The sequence below is a fragment of the Apis dorsata genome, unplaced genomic scaffold (genome assembly GCF_000469605.1).
Source record: "Apis dorsata unplaced genomic scaffold, Apis dorsata 1.3 scaffold_74, whole genome shotgun sequence".
In the NCBI taxonomy this organism is placed as follows: Eukaryota; Metazoa; Arthropoda; class Insecta; order Hymenoptera; family Apidae; genus Apis; species Apis dorsata.
Genome location: NW_006263372.1, coordinates 2,044,172 through 2,059,054, shown reverse-complemented (window position 1 = coordinate 2,059,054; position 14,883 = coordinate 2,044,172). Strand labels below are relative to the sequence as shown.

General features: G+C 35.4%; 2 protein-coding genes across 3 annotated transcripts in view; one reads left to right on the top strand and one right to left on the bottom strand.

Annotated features, from left to right (window-relative positions):
- Window positions 1-4,114: 4,114 nt before the first annotated feature.
- Window positions 4,115-8,605, bottom strand: LOC116184878. 2 transcript variants are annotated; one of them, XR_004149531.1, is made up of 2 exons: window positions 8,486-8,605; window positions 4,115-4,750 (listed from the first exon to the last, which is right to left on the bottom strand). XR_004149531.1 is itself a non-coding variant. In XM_031507995.1 (2 exons), exons 1-2 carry the CDS (start codon window positions 7,847-7,849, stop codon window positions 4,452-4,454), a joined length of 342 nt encoding a protein of 113 aa, XP_031363855.1. In that variant the 5' UTR covers window positions 7,850-7,978; the 3' UTR covers window positions 4,133-4,451. The 2 variants fall into 2 exon arrangements, 1 of the variants encoding a protein (XP_031363855.1); XM_031507995.1 differs by lacking the exon at window positions 8,486-8,605 and adding an exon at window positions 7,807-7,978 and having other exon boundaries at window positions 4,133-4,750.
- Window positions 8,087-14,883, top strand: part of LOC102676766 — a 10,221-nt gene continuing 3,424 nt past the window's right edge. Inside the window, 3 exon segments of the mRNA XM_031507994.1 lie at window positions 8,087-8,217; window positions 12,574-12,775; window positions 14,236-14,382. Of these exon segments, the coding sequence (XP_031363854.1) occupies window positions 8,187-8,217; window positions 12,574-12,775; window positions 14,236-14,382 (380 nt within the window). The 5' untranslated portion in view covers window positions 8,087-8,186.

The window sequence follows — 14,883 nt, the reverse complement described above, 5'->3', positions numbered from 1 at the left end:
TCATACCAAATATGAAGAAATCTAAATAAGCTGGAAGAATTTCATAAAGATTGTATGAACATCCAGTAATATGATTAGAATCCAATTTGAATCTTCAAATCTTTTGATAATCTAGGCTTAATTTCTTGAAATGTCCTGGTTTAGAATCTTTCAGTAAGAATAATCTGTGAACATTAAAGTAATCTAGTTTTTTATTTATTGATTCTTTTATTTCTTGTGTTCTTAAGATAATTCAATTATTCAAGCCTTGAGATGAGTCAGCTTTGGTTTTATAAGTCTTATGATGGTATCTTATATATTACCTTATCTCAGTTTACTTCTAATTAATTATAAAGTTCTTATCTTTAATCCTATACTTTTAGGATAATTCATCTCTGATATTGTAAGCTTGGAATTATTTAATTCAATTTATATCTTATAATGATATTTTGATTCTACATATTTTTAGGCTCTAATACTAATCTTTCTATTATGAATCTATCTCCAATTCTCCTTAGAATATTTCAATTCTGATATAAATCTTGAGATAAATTGACTTAGAATTTCTTTTGAGACTTAATTCTAGCTATCTTTCATAGAGTATAATTCTAGCCATAAAATCCATATATAAACTTGTTCTTCAACTTTAATATTCTAAAATTTGAAACGATTTAACTTGACTTTTATACTTTTAAAATAGTTTAAGTTCTCTAGTCTTTTTTATAACTCAAAGATATTAAACTTTGATCCAAATCACAGTTGTAATTTCACATTCTAAATTTAAAAACTCATACTTTACTCTACTCTAATAGAGTACTTCTACTCTGCATAGAATTACATTTCCCCTTATCAAAACTGCTGTCAACAGAGAAAAGATGATGCGTAGACGTCTTAGTCGCATATAAGTTTGTTCAATATCGTGGAGGCGTATATTATATCCCGCATAGGTTATGCCACCCCGCCTACTTGCACGACGTGTCCCAATACCTGGCAGCGATATGTCAACAACTACTTTCCACTCCTCGTCCTGTGCCACCAGGTTTTATCTGCTACGCTCATGGAACGACATTATGCCGGCCATGGCGACAGACCATGAGCATACAACACGGTTGACAAGCTGCCATTTTAACGTGCGATTACGCTTTTTAATACGCGTTCGAGCGGAAAGAGGAAACCATTGTGTCGCGCGTGTACGTGCGACAATCGGATTTATTTAATGGTCTCTGGATATTTAGAATATTCTATCTATTCGTTTCATTTATTTTTCATCGATATCGTTTTACTTTCGATCTGTATCGTGGTTTATCAATTTTGCGTAGAATTGAATATCGATAACGAGAATCATTAATTCTCTCTTTCTCTCTTTTTTTATCGTAATTCATGTGTACAAATTATGGATAATTTCATCCTCTCGTGATTTCTCACAGTTGATTCACATTTGAATATCAACAGCGTATTGCTCTGATTATACTCACCTACGCTTTCTATTCGAAGACAGTAGGTGGTTGCTGTTTTTGAACATCGAGTTCAAAAAGCATAATAAAAATATCTTTGAAATATATGCAAATTATAAACAGAATATCCGTGATCCAATTTTATTCCGGTAATATTATCTAGATAATGTAAGAAAAGCTACGTACGTAGATGTTTTTTTTTATTGCTCATGCAATCGATATAAGACACAAAATATATTCCAAGCTGTTAGCCGTATGACACAACTAGAAAATGTTTGTAGGTATTCGAATCATTTGGCAAACCTGCCGTGACTGTTAACATCCATCGTTAATTGCAATTACAAAATCTTCTCGTTAAAAGTAAATTCGTGCTATAAATTTGTTGTCTTCTAAGCGATGTATACATGTCTATGTTGAAATGTATCATTATTTTTATTAATACAGGTCATATCATCATCGTTAATCTTTTAAATTACTATTACTTTTATTCTTTTTGTACTTTTTCTTTTTTTTTCATAAAAAAAGCAATAACAAAATATTTTTGATTACCTCATGTTAATTATTTTTATGTAAAATTATTTTACATCCATAATTTTGATTTTAATCGTGTAAAACAATGGTAAAAATTATTCAATTATTACGAGAATTTAATAAAATAATTTAATAAAATTATATACAAAATATTAATGTGCAATAAGTACTTTTATACAATTTTACTATTATACGTAATTTTAAAATAATTTCATAAATGAAACTTTCAATTCCCAATACTTATCCAATCAACTATCATACTGGATAATCCACGTAACATAGCAGACAGAATTTCCTCCCTAAACGATCGTACGCGACGTCAGTTGATGAACGCTTGATAGCAGAGCGCGTAATAAATCGCATGCATTAACAGATGGACGTCGCGGATGGACGGACGTGACTGAGAAGAGAAGAGATTGCGCGACGTCCGGTGGCACGGTGTGGGAAAGCCGAGATCTTGTGAAGGTTTCAAGGCTCATTAACCCACTAGATAGCGCGTTATGTCGAGAAATAGCGAGTTCGACCGTGGAATATGCGCTTTCGCAGGCGAATATTAATTATTGTAACATTTATTCGTTATAAAGATCTGTTATAAGTAAATAATTGTTAGACGATACGAAATTCGAGTTTTATTTTATTTAATGAGGATTGTGAAAACGAAGAAGAATCGAAAGTTCATTTCTTTATAATGATTTTTGTGCGTATGAACGAATCGATACTGTATTATTATTAATTATTATTAATCAATTGTTATTAGTGAGAGATCTACAGTTTAAGATAGCTTATGAATCATAATTAACAACATACGATATTTTCAAGAGATCTAAGTAGTACATATTTGTTAATCGTGCGCAACATAACCTAACTTTGATGATGAAATGGAAACCAATAGTTAAGAATATTAATTCTGCGATCAAGTACAAAAATGTATACGAAGATACTGTCTATTAATTAGAAAAATAATTCTGATATAGTTCTGAGAATTGTTAACATTATCACATTTACTCTTAAACGAGAGTGAGAAAGAATAAAGAAAAGTAAATAAGAAGTCGTATATTCTTTGACGAGATATAAAAAGATGTAAAAACTAGTTCGGTAATAAATTTCATGAAACGGTAAGAGTGTGTTTGCATTTACAATCGAACAAGTATGCACAGAAATAGATCATAAAATTTATATTGGTTTTTGGTCTACTGCTTGAAGTAGACATTCCATTTAACCTAATTAAACTTAATTAGTTTCTGATAAATAAAATTTCAGTGAATCTGCCTTGTCAACATACCAGTGCATTTAGGAATGGTTAACTAGCTTGTGGTTTTTGTATCGTAGCAGAAATGCTGAGGTGGAACATAAAGTTTTTTTATTATATGCAGATTGCAAGTATTTCTACTCAATGTGGTTGTGATATAACCACTTGTGAGTTGTTCAATGTGGATGAAAAGTTGCTTTCATTAGGGAATATTTCTAGTCAATGTGGACGCGACATAAATGTTGGTCTTAAATATATGGTAATATATTCATATAAGTAAGTTCTCTTGTATATGATTGGACATATAATGCAACATATTTTATGACGTTTTCGAACGTATATAATGCTGCCAATACATGGTAAATAAATGTCATCTGTCTTATAAATACTAATATTACATCATAACTATATAAATGTATAGATTTTTAAAATTATTATTCTATAATTTTATGATATACAAGTTGATATTTCATCATCTTTGAAAAAGATCAAATCGTTGAACTTTGGAATCGATTATTTCTCGGTTAATTCCAATTTTTTATTTTGTATTATTTTTATAGTTTCTCTGACTTAATGATATTACAGGGTAAGTTAATTAACGAGAAAAAGATTAAGTAATCGATCTCATTTGGTCACGAAAAATATGTTAAGTAACGATTTTGCGTTTGTGAGATAAATGTTGCCATATTGGATTCTTAAGTGCAGCTGTGTAATCATCATGGAATTCGCGCGAAAAATTGCAAACGCGTGGCGCGCCTCTGTTCCTACTTTTTCTTCCTTCGTTTATGGCGAACGAGTAATTCCTCTTAGATAGATAGATAAGATGAGCAAGGAAAATTGTTGTACTATTAATTAAGATCGTAAGATAGTAATAACAAGAATATAATACAAGATGAAATAACATTTTTTTCGATGAAATTTTTAAGAAAAAAATTAACTTTTTTCTAACACCTATTATTATTATATTTCTTAATCTTTTTAATCTGCAAACATCAGAAACTTAATTAAACGCAAGACTTCAACTAGACATAAAAATATCAAGTATTTAGATATAAATTCCACTTGAAATTCCTCGCTATTTTCACACTTAATTGGATCATTTTGCATATACAATTTTCCATTACATATATATATATACATATATATTTTCTTGCAAATAACATTTCTCCTTAATTCGATCACAGCTATCCTTCCACCTTCCAGGCCAAGTTTCAGGAACATTAACTCCAAGATTTACATTACATGTTTCCTCTGTTCCTTCTACCGTAATATATTTCTATTTTCTTCAAAACTCGCCACGTACAGAACTCGTTACCGGTGCATACGTAACCCCTGTCCGTGCTACATATCAACCAGTTAAACGGATAATTGGAGCTGGTCGCTATCCAGCTTAAAGACGTCTCATTGTGCTGCAACAGCGTTTCTTGCGACATTGGTGGTAAGGCATAGTTAAACACGCAGGCATTAGTCGTTGCATACGTGCGAGCAGACGAGATATAGTCGTGATACAGTCGTGGTGTAGTTGTTCCCTTGTGAGCTGAAATAACGAATAAAAGAGGGCGCTAGTGTAACACGGTTCGTTGATCGCTTAAGGAATTTGTAAATGTAAATTAAATATCGCTATGATCTCTTTGATTTTCTTATATTGCATACTTATGTTGAATTTAATAGGAATTTTTTTTTACATGAAAATTTGAATATATCGAATTAATTAATTTTAGCCAAATGTTGAGTCGATGTTTTTTTTTCAAAACTTTCTTTTTAATTAACTATCGTTTTTTCGAATACAATGTAAATTTTAGAATGATCGTATAAATTTTGACTACCACTCGAATCTGATTTATTTAAACATAAAATCAATCAGTCTTCGTTTGTTCAAAGATTCCAATAATATAATTCCTCTGATACCTATTGTTAGCTTATGTATTGTTTTAGAGAAAGAGAAGCTTTCCTTTCCGCTACTAACTAAGAATCGTTTAACCGTTATTTATCTGGAATCGTTCTTGGCTTACGAGTTGTTTAAAAATGTCTCGATTCGTGGATATCTATTGTTAGCTTATCTTGTTATTGCAGACCAGGGCTGATCCCCGCTTGGATTCTAAAATGGTTCTATTATTGCATAATCGAATTTATTTCTACCTTAGGAAATTTACTTATTCGAATCGATTCCACGATACATTTAATTTTATTTATATCAATAATTATATCATTATGATTCTTTCGAAAGCAAAACAATTTGCAAATATTCTTTTTCGAATATTGATTAAATTTTGAATGGAAGAAAAATCAAACTAATTTATAAGTTTATCAATTTTCACAGACAAACTTTCATTTCCAAGAATATTCCCGCAACGTTTCTGGATCTATTTTGTAAGACATATCAAATCACCCGATACAAGAGGCAAACAAATATTTTAAAACGGCAGTGAACAAACTTGTTACCAAATGTTCCCGACTATAATATTAAATCTTGTGTTATTTCAGCGCTTTATAGGCGGTAATGGTATAAGGTTTCCAGATATAATTCAAGTTTTGGGAGCTACTATTTTCGATTCTCGTTCATTTCGTAAACAGCCCGACCCCACATAGGCAAAACCTGTGTGTTCTTCGGACGATTTAACATTGTCGGTGTTCTGTTGGCAGCACTCAAGATGGCCGATTTTTTGCTCTCATTTATCCGGTTGTTGCACAGCCGCCACGGCAACGACGTAATTTTCTGATCAAGCCAACAAACTGTTACAATGTTCCTCCGCTATTTCTGGATTAACTTCTTTTTAAGCCAGGAATTCGAGCAAATACTACGACACTCTACTCCCTCCCTTCCTCCAATGTTTGCCTAATTATCATCCCAATTAAATGTACGTAAATAATCCTTTATTACTTTTTAAATATTATCTCAACTTCAAAGTGAATTTTCAAAAATTATTGAATCTCAATGAAATTAATTATTTTTCGTTTAATTATATTTACGAACCATCTACGGTTGAAGAACGACATTCTTTTTTTTAATTCTTCAAATTTGAATAATTCTCCTTTAAATTCCTTAAACTCTTTGAATTCAACATTTAAACATTTCCTTTTCGAAATCACGATTCAACAATTTCCAGATTCCACGTTACTACTTTCCAAGTTCGCACGCGGCATACGTGTGGGCCATTCCGCTTCTCCAAAGGTTAATGCACGTTAATGCACCTTCAAACGAGCAAGTGCAATTATTCATCCATGAGCTAATCGATCCGTTTCAATCAAGCGCGTTAATCATTGGCGAGCAAATGGTTTCGACTCGTCGCGCACCTTGCGAGTCAAGGGGTCACGCGGGGAGTGGGGGAGGCAGGGGAAAAAGGGAACGAGAGGAGATTGAAAAAGAGGAAGGAACCGGTTGCACGCGGCTCGATTCCTCCCCGCTGGTTCACGGGGTTAAATATACCCTCGCGTTTCGCATCACTCGTGTTCGCGAATTGAAAAGGGAGAGAGAGAGAGAGAGAGAGGTTAGGGAGGAGAAAAGTTCGAAAGAAACGATATATATATATATATGTTATAAATCGCGGGCGAAGAGGAAGTGGAGAGAGAAAAAAAGAAGGGAAAGGGTGACTGGTGCCAAAATATCGGATTTGGACCACACCCATGCAAGAAAAAAGAAGGAAGATGGGAGAAAGAGAGACGGAGAGCAGTATTTTACGATTGGGATGGAAATAGAGGACGAGAGTGTGTGGATTTTATAAGATTCGAAGAAGTGAATTTGAAGCGGATAATTAACCCTTTCTCTCAGTAGTTAAACTAAAAAAAAAAAAAAATCTCTTTAATCTCATCTAAACGATTTAAAAATTATTCTTTCTTCTCCTTTAAAATTCCTCGAAACGTGGAATCGTATCGTCGAAGAAATAATTAAAAAAACATCAACAATTAACAATTTAACCTTTTTCTCTATCAAGAGATACAATAAATCGCACCCGCGCGTCTGCGCGTCGATCATCACATTAGGATCCATCATATATAATTCCATCATCCAAATCTAATGTCTAAACGCGCGACAGTGCGCGACAAGACAAAGGTGAGCAGCAAAAGACGGGAGAAGGAGCGAGAGAGAGAGAGAGAGAGAGCGAGTCACGCGATGAAAGGAAGATCGAAGGGGGAAAGAGGCGCAGGCTGCGGAGAGAGAAGGTTTGAGAGACGTCTGCTATTACAGAGCACCTCCGTGGTCACGCCGCACAGCCCGATATGGAGCAATCTCAGATTTCCAACCGCCCAAATCAAGAATATACGCCCCCGCCTCCTCTTCCCCCCAAGGAAGGGGGGGAGGACCTCTGCCGTCCCTCTGCTCATCTCGCTCCCTCCTTCCCCTCTCGGGCGGAGGTGGAGGCGCTGCTCGGGGTTGGTGCTTGGCCGGCCGTGCTAGTAACAGTGCCAAAACTGCCTCAAAACGGACTGCTCCGTTCTCTCTCTCTCTCTCTCTCTTTCTCTCCCTTCCCTCTACTCTTTAGCTTTACTCTCTCTCTTCCTCTTCTTCTTCTTCTTCCCTCTTTAAGTATCGATGTTCCCGTGCGGATAACCACCCATCCCAGACACGTGCCCTCTATCCGCCTTCTTACTTACCTTCCTTCCTTCGACCACCGTCTCCATTTTGCACCCAGCCCATCCACCCGATCGGCTCGCTTTTCCCCGCTTTTCCAACCTCCCCGAGTGGCACTACACACTTAACGTGACGGCCGAGACAACAAGTGTCCGAGGATCGCGTGATCGCACCGGGTTCATCGCACCGATAGTTAGTTCGCGTCCTTAGTACGTGCTTGTACGGATACCTGTTCACCAGTGACGTGGATCGTCGTCATCGCAATCATCGTCAACGTCATCGTCATCATTATTATCCTCGTCGAATCGAGTCGGAGGAAGAAAGATTCGGGGATTGTTCGAGTACGAATGTTCGTCGCCCATCGTTGTTGTTGTCGATTTACGGCAAGGAAGAACGATCCTTCATGTTGCCAGAAAGCAAGTTTCCCGTCACAGGTAAATTCGAACGAATAGAAGAAGCGGCGGCGTGCGAGTTGTGTGAGTTGATCTACGATGGTGTAACCGGGCCAGTGGATCACGGTCCATCCGAGCACCCTTTTCGATTTTTCATTTCACTCATTTTTCTATCTCCTTCTCTCTCGATTTTTTAATACGACTCGACCCATCGAGATCGAGATCGAGGATGGATTTCTCGAGAAATCGCTACTCTCCTCGATAACGCGTCGCCTTGACATATTCCTCAGCATTGCAGCTGCTGACTTACCGTTTTTAACCTACTTGCGCCCCTGCCAATTACAGTCCAAACGCATGCTCGGCCGCGTGTGCGGCCACGAATCCGTCTTGTCCACTTGTTGCCCGTAATCCCGTACGCACACGCTTCCCCCATGGACGCGATTCTGACCTCTTCTCTCCTTCGTCCTTATACCAATTGTCGAATTATCACTCCTTCCAATCCAATATCATTTTCCATGTTAAAGAATAATAATAATAATGATAATATCACGTTTCCATTTTGCGTTTCCATTCGACCTTGGATAATCAAAAAATTGGACAGCTTTTGCGATCGAAGATAAAATTGAGTCGTTCTCCAATTAGCGCCAATAATTAATTTCACGATCGTCCTATGGGACATTGGGTGTCAATTTGTCTTGGAGGTTTTGGAGGAAGGGAAAATTCTTGTAGAGGCAGCACACCCGGGGTTAACCGGCGCGGCTGGTTTTAGTCAGGTTGGGCATAAATGGATAGTTAGGGGAGCACGAGGCAGAGAGCACGAAAGTGTCTCAACGGGCGTAGTCGTAAAGATACACCGCGGTGCTCGGCCCCGTCATCCATAATCCCAAATATGGAGTGAGAAATTTGAGAGAACCGAAAATAGTGGCGCTACGCCAACCGCTAAAAATAGCCAAAAAATAAATTGTAGTTACGCGGCCGCCTGCATCATTCTATAACTGGTCTTCAATGAATCGGGCCACCTCCCTCGCACACGCCGTTATTAATACACCATCACACGTATACACCGGTAAGCTATATTGCTCCCGTTTTTGGACCGAGTTTTAGCGGCGAGAGTCGAGTTTGGGGATCGTTTTACGCTCGAGCCAGCCTTCCAAGCTAGAATATATATATATATACAGGGTGTTAATACTCGAACCTGTTTGAATAATTGTATCGAAGTAAGGTGTTACACCCGGATGAGAATTTTAAACAAATGTTATTGCATTAGGAAAATAATAATCGTATCTTTTCACGTAATTTTTCTATGTGTATTTGTGAGACAGTTTCGAAACGCGATCAGAGATCGTTTATTAAGTATAGGGATATTGAAATTTGCATCAAGTCGAGAAAAGTAGTTCGTTTCGAATTGATCCTTCAAAGGTATTCCACGAATGTGTTGACACCTTGTATAAAATCGATTGGAATTGAATTTTCTTCTCGCTCGTGTTAGGCGTCGTTTTATGTCGTCGGCGATGTGGGTGGATAAAAGCCGAGGCGGGACTTTCGCTTCGATTAATCTAACTCGCGCGACGCTGCACCGTTTAATTTTAAATGACACGTGTCCGGGGTTATTAGAACTTTTGTTGCACGTGCCGCGAAGGAATTGCTAGCTTCGAATCGGATAATTCTTTTGCTTTAAGATGCTAAAATCTCCGATTTCTTGAATCAAGGTCGTTGCAATTTTCATTACATAATATTTATAAGGAGGTGAATTATTGAAAGACAATGTTTTAATTTATCTATTTCTTCTTTTTTAGTATTATTGAATTTGAAACGAGTCAAATGAATTGTTTGCCTGAAAAGAACGGAAAGTATTATTTATAACGGAGAGGTGATATAAGATGACATAAATATACAATTTATATTTGGTACAAGATTTATTGCTGACGTAAATGAATTTATTTTTGTTTTTAGATTAGAAGGATCATTGTCACAATTATTCTCGATACAAAAATATTCTTTCATGTAAAAAATAAATAAACCATGAAAATTCTAAAATCTCTGAGAATAGAGTAGATCACGAAATTTAGAATGTTTAAACGAAATAATAAATTTTAATTGTTTTGATTCTATTAATTACACGTACGTTACAAAACTTGTACGATACAAGTTAAAATTTCACTATTAATGTAAAAAATAAACAAAATTTAATTATTTTTCTCTCCCAAAATTTGTCACCATAAATATTAGTTCATCAAACTCCTTCAAATTTTTTTTACTCCAATCGCGCTTTATTTATCCAATTTTACGTACACGAACAATATCGCAACATGCACGTATAAAAATTATGAAAATTTTTATCACATAACCTTTTTTTTTTTATTTTATTTCATTTCTTTCGAAACTCTTTTTATTTCCTTCGACCGTTTCACATTCGCTGTATTCAAATTTCACGTTCCATGTTTGGCTCTGGTTCCACAATTCGAACATTGTTGCACCTAACCTCGACAAATGGATGGTGTACAACTCGTGAAACCCGATCGACTAAGGCCAAGTACGGTCCAGCAATTGCGGGTGTTGGGTGGATCGTACTCGTGTCCGTGTTTCTATTTTCGAGCGTGAATATTTTTATCCGACAGTGGCTGCAAACTCTCTATGTTACAATACTCTTCTTCATCTCTCCTTCATCAGCTTACACTCTCTTTCTCTCTCTCTCTCTCTCTTCCATTTCCTTCTCTTTTTTTCCACATCTCATTTCCGCTCCCGTTCAAGAGTTACGTCTTTCTTTGATATCGTCTCGTCGCGACGATCTCGTTTGAACGTCGTCCACGGTCGAATGGTAGTCTCGACACGTAGTCTCCCCTTTGCTTTACAGATAGTCGTCCGTTATCAATTAATCATTATTTCCTTTCGTTAAATTTATCCCGCTTTGAAACGCGCGGGATGCCAGAAGATCGATGACGGCTCAAGTTTGAGGTTATGTGCGAGATCGACGAAGGTTTCAAACGCAGTTGAATTACTCGCGTTATATCTTTAATACGTGTTGAATCATTTTATAAATAAAATTTCATCGATTGGAACTTCAAAATCACTTTAAAACTATAATCTTCATCTTCTTTTTTATCTTAAATTTATTACTTTCATCTGACTAAAAGATTTCTTTTTCTTGCGAATAATTCATGCTCTTTATAAAATTTTCTATTTTAAAACTAAACTCTTAACCAAAAAATTTCTTTTTCTTTTTTTATATTCGCAGATTAAACGATATTTTTCATGTGTAATGTATTGAAATTTCCTAACCTAACTTTCCTTTTTACCTTCACCTTAATCAAAATTTTTCTTTTCCCTTTTTTACCGACACTCGCGCACAAATTTACAATGTTTTCGCAAATATCTTCCATGTCCTTCTATTTCTGCGTTTATTATTACGCGTAAACCATGATACTATATTTATACGTGGCGGATCGACGTTTCGATGAGCTTAAAGGAGCATTACGAGAAAATTATACATGACAGGTGTGTAGAGGCGAGTTGAAAAGCATTCCTAAGCCGATCTTCGAGTCGTGTAATACGCGGCAGCTGTCCGTTTCCCTTTTTATACGATTTCGAAGCCTTGGACACACTGGCCGTCGCGCCCACATGTTAGGACTAATCTAACTATGCTGCAATTCTCCCGCACAATCTGATGACAATCTGCATGTGGGCATTTGTTTGGTTTCTTCCATTTCTCACGGCTATTACGCGTGTTCTACGATTAGAAACCGCGTGGAAACACTGGACGAACGTTTATGGTTAATCGGACATTGTTTCATTAAAACAGAGAAGGTTATGAATATTCCGCAATATTCAGGTTGCATGGTGGCGGCGCTAATGTCAATGCGGTGCCCACGCATAACCTTTACTTCGGATAATACGAATCTATATACATATGATTTAGAGACGAAACGGAAAGTTAAAATTCGTTGGCGCGAATGTTATGATGTTGCATGTTGCGGGCTGGCCAACTGGCTGTGAATTTGTAATAAATTTTGTGCACTTTTGGCACAAAATTTTGTGTTCATTTCAACAAATGATCGATGATGGAATAAATGATATCAAATAATTAATTTACATTATCTATAGAATCTAGTAATTTTTCATCTTCTCGCGCAACATAAAAAAAATTAATTTGATTTAAATAGTTTGATTCTCTGATCAATTGAAAAACTATTTTAGTAATTATGATAATTCATCGATTCCAACATAATCAATCATATTTGTTGTTCTAGGAATCATTAGAACCTTGCATTTATTTTATTTATATTTTTGAAGAATATTAGCAATGAGATATCGAAAATCATTGCGTTTTAAACATTATTTTACTTATGATTAATTTCATTAATCGTTCGATTCTAATCAATTACTTTTTTGATGTTGTAGGGGGCACTATGCAGACCGAGGAAATCGTGTCTCGCACACAATCTACTGGTATAGACGGTGGCCCCACAGACAGCGCCTCTTTGCAGCATCATCTGCATCACACATCGCACATAAAGTGTCCGTTGCCACCTCTGCTCCACATGGCAGTGAAGCAGGAGCCACAGGAGGAGGAGGAACGAAGTCGTGACACGAATGCGTTGAGGTGAGGCTACGATTATGGTAATCGCCACTTCCCATCTCCCTCGATCCTATCTTTACGCTTTCACTCGTAAACACCCATCTTAGATAGCATTGATCACGCTTTCTTTCGAATTATTTTTCCCTTTAAAAATGAATCATTGTGTTTAGGAACAAGGAAAATTTTATTTTATTTGTTACAATAAAATTAAATAAGAATGATCGTGATAATATAGGTTATAATTTTAAATAATCCTTTTTTAAAAAAACCTAATCAAACTAAATGACTTTATCAAAATCAAATAAAAAAATTACATTGTAATTATATACTTTGCCACATAAAATTTAGAAATTTGTTGAAATTCGAACGAATCAATTAAAATTGTGACTCTGGTTTGTGATTCCATGGTTTTGGCGGGAAATTTTGTAATAAACGAATATATATGCAAAATACTTGAAATTTCTTCGAAAATGATTATAAAACACGTTCGAAAAGATGAAACGTACATATTATCGCGAGTTTATGTCGAATCAACGTATCCAAACCGGGCCCACGAAAGAAAACATTAGTATTCCTCGAGCAAGGTAAACGCTCGTGCCGACAGCCCGAGTTGTGTTATTATCGTATCGGACATAAATCATATAAGAAAGGCATTAGTTATTATTATTATCGCGTGTTGCGCATCGTAACGAGATAAATGTATCTCGTCATAACGAAATAAAATAATACCTTGTCAGCCTGTTATTACGCGAAACGTAATTTTTCTCGGGTTGGACGATCCCGATGGCGCTTACGATGAACGACAGATTATTATTTTTTTCTTTTTCTTTTCAAAAATTAGTATAGCGAATACGATCATCTCGAGTCGCGTAAAAGTAATTTATACGTTTGGAGGAATGATGGAAACGTGAGCTCAGTAACGTCACAAAAACTTGGGTCACATGGGGGTCACGTGCAAAAGCCTTTTTTTTTATTATTCATTTTCTTAATACCCTGAAAAAATTTAAAATGAATGAAATTTCGTCCAAAATTAAGCGGAGAATTTAGTAAACGTGGTAGGTCGAATTAATGATAAAATCAATCGTCCCTTTTTATTTCTTCTTTTTTTTCAAATGTATTTATTCGTTTAGTAGATATAATTTGGAAGAAAAAAAAATTTTTGTTTACTATTATTACCTGCATTCAGAAGTGTATAAAAATTATATATAGAAATCGTAAAGGATAATAAAAGTTTTTTGAAAGGGATATTGTATCGCTTGACCACTTCGATGCGATTTATGACGTTTTACGGGCGTTTATATCGCGCAGAAAATTCCTTTATGCCCCTGAATATGTATCGAATAACAACTTTCACCCGATTACATCCACCACGTTTACTTTATTCGTATTTTTATTACCAACTGTGAAATACGAATGCTTCCTTTTTTTTTTTTTTTCTTTGCTCGTCGCGATTGAAAGAGATTGTAAAATGATAAATTTGATAGTCCGCAAGTAGATGCAGACACCTCGCCGACGTCCGTCGATGGGAAACTCGGGCATGGACACGAAACGGGCCATCATCATCAGATCCAGGAGCTTGAGGAAACTCCGGGGCAGACCGTTGCCGATCTGAATAATCGAGGAAGGACGAGGTAAGTTTTGTTCGATCGATTAATTTTTTTAATCATTGTACAATTATAATTTCGTTAAAGATCGTTAAATTTTAGAAGATTAATCATTGGAATTAATACTATTATTAATATATATAAATAAAATTTATACATTAGAAGGATTATGAAATTTTAAAATAATATTTTAACTTTTATTCTCGTGAAAATTTATCTGATATTAAAAACAGAATTCCTATTTCTCACAATTTTCACTATTTAAAAAAATATTTCGTAATATTTCTTAAAATAATCCTTTAATTTGTACAATGATTAAATTTAGACAGTTTACACTCGAATAATACAAATAAATAAATTTTCGTATCAACGTTACGAAATTGAAAAATTTTTCTAAATCAATTTACATTACTTTTCATCTCCATTTAAATCTTTCCCCTTAGAACTAAAAATTTTCATTCCATTTGCGCAATCTTTTCCTCTCTTCTTAATCGATTAATCATTTCCTTCTCGAACCTCCAATTATCC

What these genes read in the sequence shown, in the direction of transcription:
- LOC116184878 (XM_031507995.1), bottom strand. Translation starts at nt 7,849, where the DNA reads ATGGGCTGGGTGCAAAATGGAGACGGTGGTCGAAGGAAGGAAG. An exon ending in CGGTGGTCGAAGGAAGGAAG is followed by an intron (nt 4,751 to 7,806) that starts GTAAGTAAGAAG and finishes TCGTTATTTCAG; the next exon opens with CTCACAAGGGAACAACTACA.